The 17,101-nt window shown below is 36.7% G+C and overlaps 1 protein-coding gene across 2 annotated transcripts in view; it reads left to right on the top strand.

Annotated features, from left to right (window-relative positions):
- The window catches only part of CenB1A (Centaurin beta 1A), a 627,189-nt gene that overhangs the window by 152,623 nt on the left and 457,465 nt on the right, over positions 1 to 17,101 (top strand). For both annotated transcript variants that reach the window (XM_090408048.1, XM_090408046.1), the window contains exon 6: positions 10,485 to 10,543. In XM_090408048.1, the coding sequence (XP_090264174.1) occupies positions 10,485 to 10,543 (59 nt within the window). The remainder of the gene's footprint in view (positions 1 to 10,484; positions 10,544 to 17,101) is intronic.

The following is a 17,101-nucleotide window of genomic DNA, read 5'->3' as shown; positions in this document are numbered from 1 at the left end:
TGGTTTTAAAAGGTTGTATTTTTTTGTGCATATACTCTGTTGTATGTGATAGCACCGATGTATATAACAGTGGTAGGTAACATGCATAATTTTGTTCACTATATCATGGCCAAAATATATTTGTTTGTTAGAAAAAGAAAGAGAGATTTGTGAAGGAAGGTGAAACTGGTGAGCACATATAAGTATATCAAAAGCAAGTGCCAAAATTGTTATTATTATTATTCAGGCCTCCATGGAGTCAAAAGACTCATCGTGGGAGGTCCTTCCTAAGAACATAAAGTCTGTCAAGACTCATCTAGGGGAGGTTCCCCCTAAGAAATACAAAGTCTATCATACCACTCCTTAAACTCGTTGACCATTCTCGCTCACCACTCTATCAGGTAATGCATTCCATGGCTCAACCACCCTCCATACAAAGAAACCACTCCTCACCCTCTTGCTTACAGTTTCCTTTCGTAACTTCCAGGGATGGCCTCTTGTCATCACTCCTACCCGCTGTTCAACCAAGTGAAAGAACTCCCCAGTGTCAACCTTTAACCACCTCTCAACAGTTTAAAAGTGTCAATCATATCACCTCTCCTCCTTCTATCCGCCAAACTCTGCAGTCCACATTCCCTCAGCCGATTCTCATAACTATCCTTGTACAGCCCTGAGATTATCTTTGTCATCCGTCTTTGTACCTTTTCCACAGTTAATTTATCCCCTTCAAATCCTGGGGGACCAAATCTGAGAACAGTAATCCAAGTGTGGTCTGATCAGAGACTTATGCAATGGAATGATAACCCCTCTTATCTCTGCAGGTCAGTGTCCTTCTCATAATTGCAGCAATCCTCTGTGTTACCTTCACCACCTTTGCAATATGTCCCCTAAACTTCAGGTTTCTATCAAATATCAACTCCAGATCTCTTGTGTCCCCAACTTCCTCCAGCATAACTCCTCCCATAGAGTATGCAGCATCCCATCGACGTTTCCCAAACCTCAAGACCTTACATTTTGCTGCATTAAAGTGACACCCCCATTCATTTGCCCATCTATCTAGCTTATTGAAATCCTCTTGCTGGGCTACCACATCTGCACTATTACTAATAATCCTTCCCAGCTTTGCATCATCCGCAAACAACTGAATATCCCCTTGCAATCCACTGGCAATGTCATTGATATAAAGTTTAAACAATATAGGTCCTAGTACTGAGCCCTGTGGGACCCCACTTGTAACCTTCTGTCTCCTTGAAACTGCTCCACCATACACAGCTCTCTGATACCTATCAGACAGCCAATCCTGAATCCAGTTGACCAATCTGACATCCAGACCCATGTGTTGCAACTTAAATATCAGCTTATCATGTGGCACCCTGTCAAATGCCTTTGCTAAGTCTAAGAAAATTGCAGTATATGCCTTTCCCTCATCTAATGTTCTTGTAACTTTATTATAAAAGGCTAGCATATTGCTAAAACAAGAGCATCCTTTCACAAATCCATGTTGACTCTCACAGATAACATTATCATCATCTGCCCAGTGCTGTATACGGTCCCTCACTACTTTCTCCAAGATCTTAACAACTACTGATGACACACAGACTGGTCTATAATTAGACACTTCCAGTCTGTTACCACCCTTATGCAATGGCACTATCTTACCTTCCTTCCATTCCCTGGGCATCTTTGCTGAAGCCAGACTTTCATTAAAAAGCCATGTTAAAGGCACTGTCAGTTCCCTAGCACATTCTCTCAAAACTCGTGGTGAAATACCATCCAGTCCTAAAGCTTTATTGACATCCAGAGTTCTCAGTATCTGAAACACACTCTCTTCCTGTACCTCTAAACCTCGAACCTGCCCTATCCCTCTAGCATTAAAACTGACTCTTCCAGGTTGAAATACTCCAATAAAGTGGTCATCGATCAATTCCACTATGTCCTCTGCATCAATCACTCTATTCCCATTTTTATCCCACAATATCATTCTTCCACAGTCATTTCTCCTCCTACTGGCCACATAGCTAAAAAATTCCCTAGGATTTTCTTTGGATCTTAGGGCCAATCTCCTCTCATATTCCAGTTTCGCTTTCCTTACCACACTAGTCACTCTTCTGGCCTGTCTTATATTCTTCATGCATCCTCTCTTCACCTGTCTTCTTATATCTCTTCCATAGCCTCTTTTTCACATGCAATTCCTGTTTAATATTGTTTGTCATCCACTTTACTCCAAATTGTGTTCTCTTCTTCACTCGTGGTATACAACTTACCATTGCTGCTAACAAATATTCTTTCACAATTTCCCATGCACTAACAATATCCCAGCCTTCCAATTCCTCCCTCCATGAAACTTCCCGAAGTTGATGTCTAAGACTATTATAATCACCTGCATTATAATTCCACATAAGTTCCCGTCTCTTTGATACTCCTGCATGTCTATTCATTTTCCAAGTCAAAACCGTATGGTCACTCTCTCCAACTGGTGGGAGAGATGTCATCTCAGTTATTATCAACTCTTCCGATGCTATAACCAAATCTAAAACTCTTGAATCTCTTGTTCCCTCTGTTACATGTTGCCTAAGACATTTGTCCCTCAAGAATTCTAGAAATTCCATTCCACTATTGCTACATGCATCTTCCTCTCTGCAATTTATACTACTGTAGTTAAAATCTCCCATAACAATCATTCTTCTTGCACTTGCAAAACTTAGCTGTCTAAACATCTCCTGGTCCCCATCCTCCGTGCTCCTGGGTCTGTAGCAACACCCCACTAAATATCCTGTCTTGTCTACCTCTACCTCACACCATATGCTCTCAAAATCATTTATCTCACTTCCTTCCAAAGCCTCTACTCTTAGAGGACATAGGTCATCACTTATCATAAGCAGTACCCCGCCACCACGCTTTCCCCTCCTATCCTGACGAAAAATGCTATACCCAGCGACTTCTATTCCTGTTATTATATCCCCCTTCTGTCAACCACGTCTCAGTGACCCCAATAATTTTTGGCCAGGCTGATGCTATCTGTGCCACCAATTCCTCTTCCTTATTCCGGATACTCCTGGCATTAGTATAAAGCATATAAATGCCATTGTTTCTATACCCAGCATTATCCCTTCTAGACTCCACTGGGCTCAGTGTTACCTGACATCGTCTCCCTTCTCCCAAGTATCCATTCCCACAAGAGGCCACCCCTGCTATCATCCTCCCTGCGACACACTGACTCATTCAGAACAACAATCTCTCCAGATGCCTACGTCCTTCCTCATTCAAATATAAACGGTCTCTCGCATACAATTCCTCTCTTTCCTCAAACGCACTCCAAGCATCCACATGTACCAGTCCTCTTTTGTCACACATTCTTACTATTATGCCATTCAATATCACTGCTCTTCTGCTCAGCTCATCATTATCATGCCTAGGCAACACACACACACTATTTTTCCTCTCTCTGTCTTCTTCTGTACAGTCTCAAGCAAAAACCTCACCTCTCTCGCTGCCCGACTTACATTACCACTCAAGTCATTTGTTCCTACCATCACAATCATCTAATCCATCCTTTCACCTCTGTTAATTGCCATAGCCACCCTTTCTATTGTTCCTCCTGGCAAACACTCCTCACGCATCCTATCTTGAACACCACGGATCATTGAGTCACCATACATTATACCTCTTATCATTCCCTCTCTCCTATTGTTTCCATTCTCTTCTCTTCTTTCATTCCAATAGGTCTCTCTCATTCCCTCTCCTCTACTGCTATTCTCTCTTCTAGTATTCCCATACCTCTCTCTCTCATTCCATCTCTCCTACCGTTTCCATTCTCTCCTCTTCTAGCACTTCCATATCTCTCTCTCATTCCGTCTCTCCTACTGTTTCCGTCCTCTCGTCTGCTAGCATTCCCATACCTCTCTCTCATTCCCTCTCTTCTACTGTTTCCATTCTCTCCTCTTCTAGCACCCCCATACCTCTCGCTCATACTCCCTAAATTCTCTCTCTCTCCTACTCTGATTCTCCTTGCATTTATCTCTTCCATTCTCCTAATCTTATCTTTCATACTTCTGCTCTCATTCACAAGACATTCCACCTCCTCTTTCAACTCATCTATCTCCCTCTGCAGGTCAGTCACTCTTAATCTAATTGTCTCTCCCAAACAAAACCATCTCCTAAACTTTCACAGTCACTCACACCTTCCACACTATCAACTATTATTTTCTCATTTATATATATCTTTTTTTTTTCATTCTCTCCTATCACACTACTTGTCTTCCTACATTCATTCCCCGTTCCTGGAGCAACAAAGTCGGATATTGATATTTCTAATGCACTTATTTCCTTCAACTGCCTGCATTTTGCGCATATACGCTCTCCGCTCTCTTTCACAAGCCACATATCTAATTCCCGAGATGCATACATGCCACAAAGTCCCTTATGATATTGCTAATAATTGAGTTCTTAAATGGCGGAGGACTTGGCGATACGCCACTTGTGACTGCTGCTGAATCTGTCATCATTTCTTACTGCCGAGTAGTGTAATCGTTAATTATTCAATTAATAAATTCTGTTAAATAAATAGAAAAAAAAAGTACAAACAATTACAAGCAAAACAAAACATTTAAGTACACTAAATAAAATGAAATATAACTAAATATAGTAATGAAAACTTAGCTTCGTTTTGTCTTCCACCGTTATGCATTCGATTCTGATGGTATCCAAAATATATTATATCGCGACGGCAACTAACTTCCAAAAAACAACCACTGAAGTACACTTGTATTCAGAGAAACAATTTAGCACTCAAAAACAGAAAAACGGGGGAAAAAAACGGACTATTCACCAATTAAAAATCACTTTCTTCTACACAGCTCAAATTCACCGCCACTGCAAATTGTGCAGCAAAACAGAAGAATAAAAATGGTGAGTTAAATTTCAAAGGATGATAAAATGTGAATACAAATTGTGATGTTATTGTTGTAAGAAAGTACTGGATGCATGCAGTACCAATAATAGCAAGAATGAAGCAGAGGAAATAAAGTGAATGACCTGATGATAATGAGAGAGATACCACTCTTATACAAAATTTAATGTGAGATTAAGTTGTGGGAGAAACACCAGGTTTGAGAAAGAGTGAAAAAGAGAGAATAAAGATCATATTAGGTATGGGTATTCTGTAATAAGAGGGGGGGGGTACTTGAGGAGAACATAATGAAACTATTTCCCTTGGCACGAGTTTATGGATGTTATTAAGTTGTAAGGATGCAAAGAGAATTCAAAACAAATGATTATCTTGCTGGTTAAGATAATGCTATTGCAAAGTCATTTGGATAGGAAGAAGAGGGAGGAATATGATAGAGACAAATAATATTGTTATTACTATTATTATTATTACTACATAACACCTCCAGAGAGTCCAAAGACTCATCGAGAGAGGTGTTACCTACTCTACAACTCTCCGTCTCCACCACTCCACCAACTGTGACTACCTTCATCATCTACACCAACACCATCTATCGCCGACCACCACTACGACCCTCAGACAAACATTCATGTCCATGGTGGAATTCAAACCTGCATCCTTTTGGCTGGAGAGTGGATACGCTAACCGCTCGGCAAACCAGGCCGGCATGGTAAGACATTTTTATTAAATTAATACTGAAGAGGTTTCTCGTAGAATGGTGGGAGGTGAGGAAGAACAAGAGGTCATCTCTGTAAGCAGTATTAGGATGGTGTGACCAAAGTAGTGAGAAGCGTTTTTTTTTTTTGCACGGAAAGTGGTGAATGATTGGAACGCATTGCTTGGAATTGTAGTGATTGCACAGAGAATTGGAATCTATTTAAGGCATTAGCTTTGTGTGTGTGTGTGTGTGTGTGTGTGTGTGTGTGTGTGTGTGTGTGTGTGTGTGTGTGTGTGTGTGTGTGTGAGTGAGAGAGAGAGAGAGAGAGAGTTTACTGTTCCACAATGAGCACAGAAAAAAAAAACATATTTCAATGTCAGTTTTTGTATGTCCTGGAAAGATTTAGGGACTGTGGTGGAAGAACTATAACTGAGAATTGCTTCTGTGTTAGAGAGAGATTGGGGGAGGGGACAACCCTTCTTCATCAGTTTTCTAACTCAGAAGTGGTTGCTGTCTGTTGAGGAAGAGAATATCAGGGAAACATAAACTAAATGATATGTCTGTGTATGTTAGAATGATGATCATTTGCTAGTAAGAGTAGAGAACGTGAAAAGAAATGGGATTGGGAATAGCATTACTCAACTAAGGCTAATAGCTAATAATGGATTGTGTTAAGACATTGGTAATGGTTTAGCATAAGTCTGGAAAGGTTATGTTTATATACTAATATGGAAGTATTAAGAATAATGGGGGGGGGTAAGAGAGAGAGATTTTGGCATGGATAGTTGATTGGATCCAAGAATGGGATTGTAAGCAAGGGGTAAAACAGTGGTTTAGCACTATTGATCAGTTTGTGTGTGTGTGTGTGTCAAGGATAGTGAAGTATTTGTTAGTTATGGTTAGAATATAAGGTTGGATTCATGAAAATGGATTCTACAGTCATCCCTCGACTTATGTCCGGGTTCCGTTCCATCCAGCAGGACTTAAGTCTAGTCAGACGTAAGTCGATACATTAAATGAACAGAGTTATAGGAATTAGGGACTTAACTGTAATAAGTATACTGTCATTTTAATTTTTAAACCTTATTGTAAAACTGTTTTGCTTGTGGGACGACACTTATCTCAAGAAAGGGAGATAACAAGTGGTGTTGCCACAGGATTTTGTTTTAATTGTTATTGCTTAGTTTATATACTGGTGATAGTCCTTGAAATAAAAATAGCGAAAGGTACTAGCATATAATCATATTGTGGCAAGTTTCAACATAGTCAATGCAGCTGATAATGCAGATGTGAGTTCAGCACATTGTCAAGGTCAAGTGCAAAGTTTTATTTTATTAGTTATGTGGTCATTGTATTGTAACTCTCAAGAAGTGTGTGTATATGTATGTATGTATCAAAGAGAGCATATGCAATTTACGGATGAAAAATACTATTGGTGGTAGTGGCCGATAGACACCATTATAAGTTGATGGTAATAGTCTCATTGCGAAGTTAGAGGATTTAACTAACTAATTAGGGGTTTAGAGAATCATAATAGTTTATAGTTTGTCATTATGACCATTGGAAATATAGTATACTGGGGAAACCATCCTGTGGGATGAGGGATCAGTGTAATGATGGATAAAGGGCCAAAGTTCAAGTGATTTATTGGTACAATTATATAAATTACCCATTGCTTCCATCTTAAGAAGGATGTTGATAGAGATCCATTTGCAGTTGTGCTATTGTGAAAGATCTTCATTAGGTTACACCTGGATTACTATGTACATATTTAGGCTTCTTAATATCTATGAAGTATAGAAATTCTGAAGAGGATCCAGAAGTGAGTATCCAAAAAAAGTCTTGTAGTCCTAATAGTATTATACTGAAAAAAACTGTTCACAGAACTGACACTCATTTTCTGTCATCTATATATTCTTTAATGACTCTTCATACCCTTGGTATCAATGATAACTGTTGTTAAAAAGATCTGGATTTCAATTCCTTCTAGGATGTAGAGATGCAAAGGACATTAACAGAGAACTTCTTCACCACCTGGAGGCCTTGAAATTAATCAGAAACCATGACTGTAGATTCTGGCATTGCAGTTCCAAATAAATTTCTTTGGTTTATATTACCAAATCATGTACCATGAAATATAATGAAACTGTAAAAATATACAATTTCTAAAAACTGTATATTTTTACAATCTTTGCACTTGATGTTTCCAAGAATGTGAATTCCAGAGTACATCATTCATGCATTGCTAGAGAAATCTAAGTTCTTTAGTCTGCATGTAAATGACTGATTTTTAGTGGAACCTGTGGCATAGTAATTAAATAATAAAGTAACACGTAAAAAGTGAAATCTTTAATTAGTAAAAAGACAGATATTTCGTACTAAAATTAATAGTACATCTTCAGTGTCTGTAACAGTAATAGGAATGGAATACAGGCAAACGTTTGGTGGATCACCTATTAAAACACAATTGTTACCGCGTGCTAGGAAATAATAGAAATAACAAATTTAATCTCTTAAAATAAATGTTTTTTTTACATAAGATAAAAGTCTTCCAGATCTTTGAGAGAAACATACAGTCATTTCTATTTAAATTCGGTCGGTGTAAGATAGTTTCACAACTTTCTTTGAATAAGCATTCACATTTGAATCTGCATCTATGGAGGAGAACTGCTTTATCCCACTGGACGCTATGAGTAGAGTCAATACTGTGCTGCGCCAGACCAGACTTCAGAGGTTTGTTATAATCAATATAATATTGATGTTCTTTTATTCTTTTTTCCAAAGTACAGCCAGTTTGTCCAAAATAAGAGACATCGCATTCGCAAGGTATTTGGTAAACGCCAGCTAAAGATAGAGAAGACAGTTTATCCTTTGTAGAAGGTAATAAAGAAGAAATTTTGTTGATAGGAATATATGTTGGAATCAGTTGATACTTTTTCAGAATTCTACCTATAGGTTCTGAGATTCCTGGAATGTATGGAATAGGAACTCTGCAGACTGCTGAAGAAACTGTAGGTGTTGGAACATAAGAGTAAAGTATCTGTTAGATTTGATTGGAGTTGTAATCATTTGATTCCATTAACTTTTTAATGATGAAAAGTTCTTGTTGTAAGATTATTGGGGAAGAGCAAACTTTATGTGCTCTATGAATTAGAGATTTAAGAATGCCAAATTTTTGAGATATGTGGTGCACAGACTTTTTGTGAATGTATCTGCCAGTAAAAGGGGGTTTTTGAAAGACGCTTGTAGATAAGGTACCAGAAGATGTTCCAGCAAGGAGGATGTCCAAAAAAGGTAAAGTACCAGAGTTTTCTTTTTCCATAGTGAATTGGATGTGTGGGTGAAGGTTATTTATCCGTTGTAGAAAAGTGGAAAGTTCATCTTTAGTGTGTGGCCGAACAGCAAAAACATCATCGACGTAATGGTACCAAAGGGATGGTTGAGGATGAATGGATGAGAACGTAGTATCTTCAAATTGTTTCAAATAGTAGTGTGCCAAAGGTGGAGACAGAGGACTACCCATGGTAGTACCTTCAATTTGTTTGTAGATTTTGTTTTTCCAACTGAAATAACCTGAGTGGATGACATATTCGAATATCCTTGTGATATCTGGAGGGTAATCTCCATATAATGAATTGACTGTGTCGGTTAATGGGATATTGGTGAACAGAGAAATGATGTCAAAACTGACTGATATTTCAGAATCTGTAACTTTTATATCCTTGATTTGTTCAAGAATTATCACGTTACAAAACGATTGCAAAAGTATTATCACGTTCCTTAAGTGCTCTCACTGGTCATTCCAGATCCTACATAAATAAACTCAGCAGATTTTCTTGAAATGGTTTGTTTCTATGTTATCAGCTTAGCAGAAGTTCCTCTATTATCTGCTAAGCTGATAACCACTTGAACAGTAGCAAGCAACTGCCCTTCTGTATGCAGTTGCTAACCAATGAAACTGATTATAGTAATATAATGCTACTTATATTGAACTAAATGAATTTGGAAATGAGTTCAAATTGTAACTAAAACTGAACTAATACCCTAATATGGTGTCCACTATTGTTCAGATACCAGTAAAAGTTAATTTGGAGATGTCAGGCTGTCAAGTCTTAAAATGATGGCATCCCAGATCTTTGGCAAATTAATGCAACCATACTTGTTGAGGTTGTAGCTCTTATTGATTCTAAAAATAGTCTCTTGGACCTATAATGATTTCTGTGTAGTATCGATGTTTTCCTCCATCTAATCCTGTGTGAAGGAGTATCCAGAGCATGATCTGCTAATCCTGACTTGTCATACAGATGAGCATGAATGTAAATTTTGTGTTCTTCAAGGTGGATAACTGAACTGCCAATCTGTCTAAAGTAGTCTAAATTGCATTCACAAGTATGGTTCAGTTTAGTTCAGTTTCAGTAATAATTTTAATTGTTCTTTGAAGAAGCTGAGTAGAAAACCAGCATAATATTACTAAGTTCAATAATTTTTTTTTTCCTTGTTTGGTGTACCATGAAGCTCTTTTATGAAAAAAAAAAAGTTTTCCATAACTATTCTAGATCATTATAATAAAGTGATATTGTATATACTTTTATTGCTGCAATCTCTCAATTATCCAATCACGTTGGAAAATTAATTTGTTAGTACTTAGCTGATTACAATTAACTGATTATGTGTACAGTTACATTGTGCGATTCCAGGAGTAAATGGTATGCTAACCCTTTCAAGGATTGCTTAATTAATGGCTTGGTTTTTGAAGGTTAGATAATTGAGAGATCACTTTATTTCATTCTGTTTATTATTAAAAACATTTCTCACATCTTTATCATGTCATTTATCATATCAAGAAATATCATTTATTCATTCTCTCATCATAAATGCTGCTTATTTTTCTTTACACAGACATTAATAGACCAGGAGCAACGTTCTATTATTGCAAACCTTAATAAATTTATAAAAGAGTAAGTATCACTTTCTTTTCATAAATAGTGATCACTTTTCATCAGGCCATATTTTAAAATTCTAATGATGATGCTCCAGATGTAAAATTTTATTTAAATGCCAAATGAGGAAACATGTTTTAATATGGTGTTCACATTCTTTAATATCACTGTAATTTTCATTATTCTTATTAAAATTAGACCACCACAGAGCCAAATGACTCGTTATGAGAGGTCACTTGCATCTCTCTCTCTCTCTCTCTCTCTCTCTCTCTCTCTCACACACACACACACACACAGAGCTCTTCAAACTCTACCTTAAACTCATGCAAGAATTTCAAGTAATGCATTCCACTTACCGACCACTCTCTATGCAAGGAACCTTCTGACCATTCCCCTGCTGACACTCTCCTTATGCTGTTTCCTGATGGCCTTTTGTTCTATCCTTGTCTGCCACAATTCTGTGAAAAATTTCTTTCATATTTATCTGGTGATAACTCCTTACCACCTTATATATATCTCAATCATATTACCCCCTTCTCCTATTCATGAGGCTCTGCAAATGCCATAGACCTGATATTCTCCTTAGTGAATCTTCGGTGGACCTTCTCAAATATTTCCTAGCCTCTTTATTTTCACATGTCAAGGTCCATCTCATCATTGCTATAATACATTTTGATGTTATCACAGTCCATGTGTTGAGGCTTAAGTGCTGTAAAGAATTCATGTTGGAAGTTTAATGGAATATTATAAGCACTGAGAAAGGATTAAAACAATTTTAATACTTCCAATATTTCATCTCCGTCACAGAGACATCTTCAGGGTTTACAAAAAACCTTTTGTAACAACACACACACACAAATATAATACTTTAGTTTCACTTACTATTGTAAGTGAAACTAAACTCCAACAGTCTTAGTATGGCGTCCCTTAAACTTCACATCCTGTCTTCCCCCATCACAATTTCCAGATAAGAAAGATAAGAACAAAGTTCCATGACTCATAGAACTTTCTTTTAACTCATCCCAAAAACTATTCCACTTCTCAACATAGCTGCATCTCGCTTTTCACAGTGCTATCTAGCTGTTTACTGGTTACTGTGTTCTTTTCCCTTACACATGTTCTTGCATGTACGTTACTTCTAGTACGTTACTTCTGTCTTGAAGAAGGGAAACTGTCAGCATTACACATTATCTTTATAATGCTTTGCTTGAAAGAAGCAAAAATACTAACATTTTCAGTTGACAGACTAAATTACAATCACGTAAATTCACTTTCTTAAAATGTAACACTACATGTAAACATAATACACATAAATAAACAATGCGCAGATATATATATATATATATATATATATATATATATATATATATATACACACACACACACACACACATATAAAAACAAGCAATTAATTGTGCATTTCTCAAAATAAAAATGTACTAATAAAACTGGTAATTTAAAATAGAAAATGTAAGTTTATGCTAATTTACACACAAAACAGAATTCTGTAGAACATCTGTATGGATGTAATTGATCTGCAGACGCTTAATCACTAAAAAAACTGAGTTTTTATTTGGTTGTTAATATAATACAATATCAAACTATTTTCAACAAAAACATAGCATTGTTGAGTTAAACAGTTTCCTTACTTCACTCAGTTCATTTCACCAGAAAATAAAATTCACACTGGAAACTGGGAAAAAAAAGGCAAATTGACTTTTCTAGACATCCTTATCTCTAAACATTCTAAAATAGTTTCACATTAAAAGTTTACTGTAAGCTTACTTATACTAGACATTACTTCCATTTGTCTTCTCAGCACTATCCCTCATAAAAAATAGGAATCATTTATACTCTTAAAAAATCTGTTATCTCATCATCAAATTCCTGACATGTACACTCAAGGGGTGTACAGGATATTACAATAATACTACATGAAAAAGTTATATTATTACTAACGTCTTGTCAACAATTCTTCTCCAGATTAATCTTTTATTTGTCAAGACTGCAGTCATATCTTATTTTCTGTCTTCTAAGGCACTTACTTAATCAAGCCACCAAGATCTTGATTCACCTCTGGGCCTTTTTTTCCTGCCATCCTGGCAAAGAAAGGTTTTACAAACCTCTCATATTCTATTTAAGTAACTATGCCACCTGAGATTAGCTTGCTGATACGTTCCTGAATGCTAACAATGTGAAGTTCATTCCTAATATCATGTTTAACACAATACTGCTATTCATGCCATCTGCTCACTAACATAATCTTTCAGAGAACTCTCATATCTGTAGTGTCCATTCTTTAATCAAATGTTTCAATTCTAAGCCAGCTCTCAGAGCCATAAGTTAAAATTGGTTTGGACACTGTCTTGTGTATAGCTAGTTTAGTGTTTTGAATAATTTTTCTTTTCTTCCATATAAATTTATTCAGTTGACTTCATACCAGCTTTGCTAACTCTGTTGTGTATTTCCATATTTAGGTTGTCATCTTCACTAAAAATTGTGCCTAAATATCTGAAATGTTTTGCCTGTTTTATAGGTTCCATTCAAGATGCAGTTGGTGTTTTCGATTTTTCTGTCTATTTTCGTAGTCTTGTCTTTTTTTTTTACTTCTGATTTTCATATAAATTTATTTGATTTAGTCAGGAAATGCTGCAGACTTGTACTGGATTTATTTAAAAGCATAACATCTGCATAAAATTTGTTTCAATAATGAAATGCCGTGAGTTGGCATATTGAAAATAATTATAACAGCAGAGGAAAACTCGCATAAAAAATTATTAGCGTAGAATTTCCTCCTAAGTATACCATAGGCACCGTTGATGCCTATGATACTTAAGTGAAAATTCTACGCTTATAAAATTTTTTATGTTAGTTTTTCTCCAGTTTTATAATTCTTTTCAATTTGCATAGAATAAAGAGCTAAGATTAATCTCCAATTTTGACATCAGGTTTAATACCACTTTCTTTCATATGTGATCCATATTAGATTAAGAACAAGAGTGGAAATAATGTGCAACCTTGTCTCACACCTGATTTAACATCGAACTGGCTTCTGTATCAATTTTAACTGCTGACTCACAACTCACACTAGTGGCCAAAATTGTGGAAACCTTTTGGAAAAAGTGTATTTTTGAGGTTTGATGGCTCATAACACCACTTTATTTTGGTGTAGTACCAGAAAATTATATATCAATGGAAAGATAATTTAATCAAGAATGTAATGCAATAACTTTTATGAAGGATTTTTTATTAGAACAGCAGTTATAAAGAAGAAAAGTTAAACACATAGAAAAAATGAGATATACAAAAATTCTCACAATGTGAGTTAATACTTAGTTGGGTAACCTTTAGCGTTAATTACGGCCTTACAACGCCTTCCCATGGAGTGAATCAAGTTTTTTAGTTCTGCAGCTGTTATTATAATGTGAAACCAAAATTGAATTATTGTTTCTATTAATTGGGTTTTATTGGTGGATTGCTTCTGACTAACAAGTTTCTTTAGTCGGCTCCATAGATTTTCGATTGGGTTAAGGTCTAGGCTATTTCAGCAATGGAATGTGATTATCTTGAAACCACTTTTTGCACACAGCAGCAACATGACATGGAGCTGAATCCTGTTGAAATATAAATGCTTCATTATCTTGGAAAAGATCACGTGCGGAAGGCTTCAGTTTGGGCTCAAGTATTTCATTTATGTATTTTGGGGCATTTATATTCCCATTAATCATGCAAATTCTGCCCACACCTTTTGATGTCATACAACCCCAGATCATAACACTAAGTGGATGTTTCATGGTAGGTGTAATGCAATCAGGATGCAAATCTTCTCCGATTCTTCTCCTGACGTATTTTATGCCATCAGTACCAAACAGAGAGATTTTGGTCTCATCACTCCAAATAACACTGTCCCATTGTTCTGTTGTCCAGTTAACATGGGTTTTAGCCCAGTTTAATCTTTTCAACCTTTGTTTGAGATATAAAAATGACTTTTTTTTGTGGAATTCTAGCATTTAGACCAAATTCCTGCAGTCTGCGCCGATGCACTCAACTTCACATTGTATTGCGCCATTTCATTTTGTATACACCCAGATGATTTTCTTCTGTCACGTAGGCCCAGTCTCTCAATTCTTTTATCATCACTTGCTATTGTGCACATTTTCCTGCCTTTACCAGTCTGGTTTTGTAGTGACTGAGTCTCCTTATACCTTTTCAAAAATTTATAAATGCCACCTTTTGTTAAGTTTTTGCCAATTTTTCTTCTAATTTCTTCATAACTGTAGCCTTGTTCACTTAATAGTGCTATTTTACATCACTTTCTGGGTGACTAGTCAACTCTTTCCGCCATTTCTTTAATTTTATTATGTTTTACAAGCTCACTAAATGAAAGAACAAAAAAAAAAAAACCAACCAACTTGATAGCAATCACATAACACACTGACAAATGTCCTCCTCTCAGCTCCAATACATGACATCAATAGCTGAATCCTACTGTGACCTTATTGGCTCATTGCCAAAACAAGATGACGCCTGATTGGTTCTAAACACTCATGCTCATTGGCTACATTCAAATGAAGGAAAGCTACTTCATATCAACCTAAGCAAGTTGTGCTTCTTTTTTCTGGTTATTTGGCTATAACTTTTCATAGAATACAGATAATTGAACAAACTTTATTACATTACGTTCCTGATTAAATTATCTTTCCATTGATATATAATTTTATAGTATTACACAAAAAAAAGTGGTGTTATGAGTCATCAAACCTCAAAAATACACTTTTTCCAAAAGGTTTCCACAATTTTGGCCACTAGTGTATAGACTATGTATTGCTCAATATAATGTCCCATTTACCATATAACTACAGTTTTATGAACACTTTTTCTATTGGCACTGTGCTGTATGTCTTTTACAGATCTAGAAAACTTAGATACAGATCATTCTTATATTTCCATGATTTCTCAACTATTTGTCTTAAAGTAAAAATATGATCCTGGCAACTGTTGTTCAGCCTGACCCTAGCTTGATCATTCTCCAAGCCTCCCTTCCACAATTTTTCTTAACCTTTTCTCATGTATACTTCTATAAATCTTACTAGGAACACTGAGTAGTGAAATTCCTATGTAATTCTCACATTTAGTTTTATTTCCTTTTTTTATAGATGATTTACTATAAGAGCTTAATTCCAATCATTTGAAATTCAACCCACTAACCTTTTGAATTATTGAGTATGGCCACTGCAAGACTTTTAAGTTTCTATATATGAGCACTTCTTATCATATATTATCTTTTTAAGCTGCCTTTTCACATTTGAGATTTTTGATGATTTTTTCCTGCCTCAAATATTGATATTATTATTATAATTATTATTATCTGTAACCTCTAGAGAGAGTCGAGGACTCATCGTGAGAGGCTATAAATCACCCTCATCATGTTGGAGACTTAATGGATTTTTTACAACACTCAAAAAGAATTAAAATAGAATTTAATACTTCCTATATTTTGTCCTAGTCACTAGGACATCTACGGGGATTACAAAAACAATTAATGTAACATATACACAAATAACAAACAATACTAAGCCCAACCACGTGGGTGACACTAAAGTCCTATCTAGGTGGAGCACCCTCTAAGGGCAGTAGTAGGTGTCCTGGAATGTAAGGTGGCAACTCTGGTGATGAGTGTTTCCCAAATCTTCGGAAGCTTAATGCAACCGTATTTATTGAGATTTGGTTGGTTTTTGAGAGCTGCTTCTGCTTCTAAGAAAAGTCTCTCTTTCTTGAATTTGCTGTGGTGGAGCATGGTGGTTTTCTTCCATGATACCCTGTGGGTGGTGTCCAAAACATGGTCAGCCAAGCCTGAATGGCCATAGTTGTGTTTGAAGATGTACGACTTGTGTTCCTCTAGACGGATGGATGCTGATCTGCCTGTCTGTCCAAAGTATGCCAGCTTACAGGAACAGGGTACTTTGTAAACTCCAGGCAGAGAGAGAGGAGGGAGCTGATCTTTCATAGAACAGATAAGGGTAGCACACACATTCACAAACTCTCCCACCACCACCACCACCACCCCTCTCAACAATATGGCATTATTAAAACCCTTAGCAAGAGAGCCCACAATCTTTGTTCCAGTGGAACCGCCCTTACTACTGAGCTTAACCACATACACAGCACTTTCCTCTCCAATGGCTACAGCGATCACAGTATCAAAAAAATAATCAACTACTCCCCCATTCCCCGTCCTTCTCGTCAACAAGATTTTAAAAATGCCATCACCATACCCTACATCCGTGGCACATCCGAAAAAATAGCCAAGATACTAAAAAAGTACAACCTACACACAGCATATAAGCCCCACTGCAAACTTGCTACCCTTATCCGTTCTACGAAAGATCAGCTCCCTCCTCTCTCTCTCTCTGCCTGGAGTTTACAAAGTACCCTGTTCCTGTAAGCTGGCGTACTTTGGACAGACAGGCAGATCAGCATCCATCCGTCTAGAGGAACACGTCGTACATCTTCAAACACAACTATGGCCATTCAGGCTTGGCTGACCATGTTTTGGACACCACCCACAGGGTATCA

The sequence above is a fragment of the Typopeltis vanoorti genome, chromosome 18 (genome assembly GCF_054136105.1).
Source record: "Typopeltis vanoorti isolate ZY-2024b chromosome 18, IOZ_Tvanoo_1.0, whole genome shotgun sequence".
In the NCBI taxonomy this organism is placed as follows: domain Eukaryota; kingdom Metazoa; phylum Arthropoda; class Arachnida; order Uropygi; family Thelyphonidae; genus Typopeltis; species Typopeltis vanoorti.
This window is presented reverse-complemented; position numbering and strand designations above follow the sequence as displayed.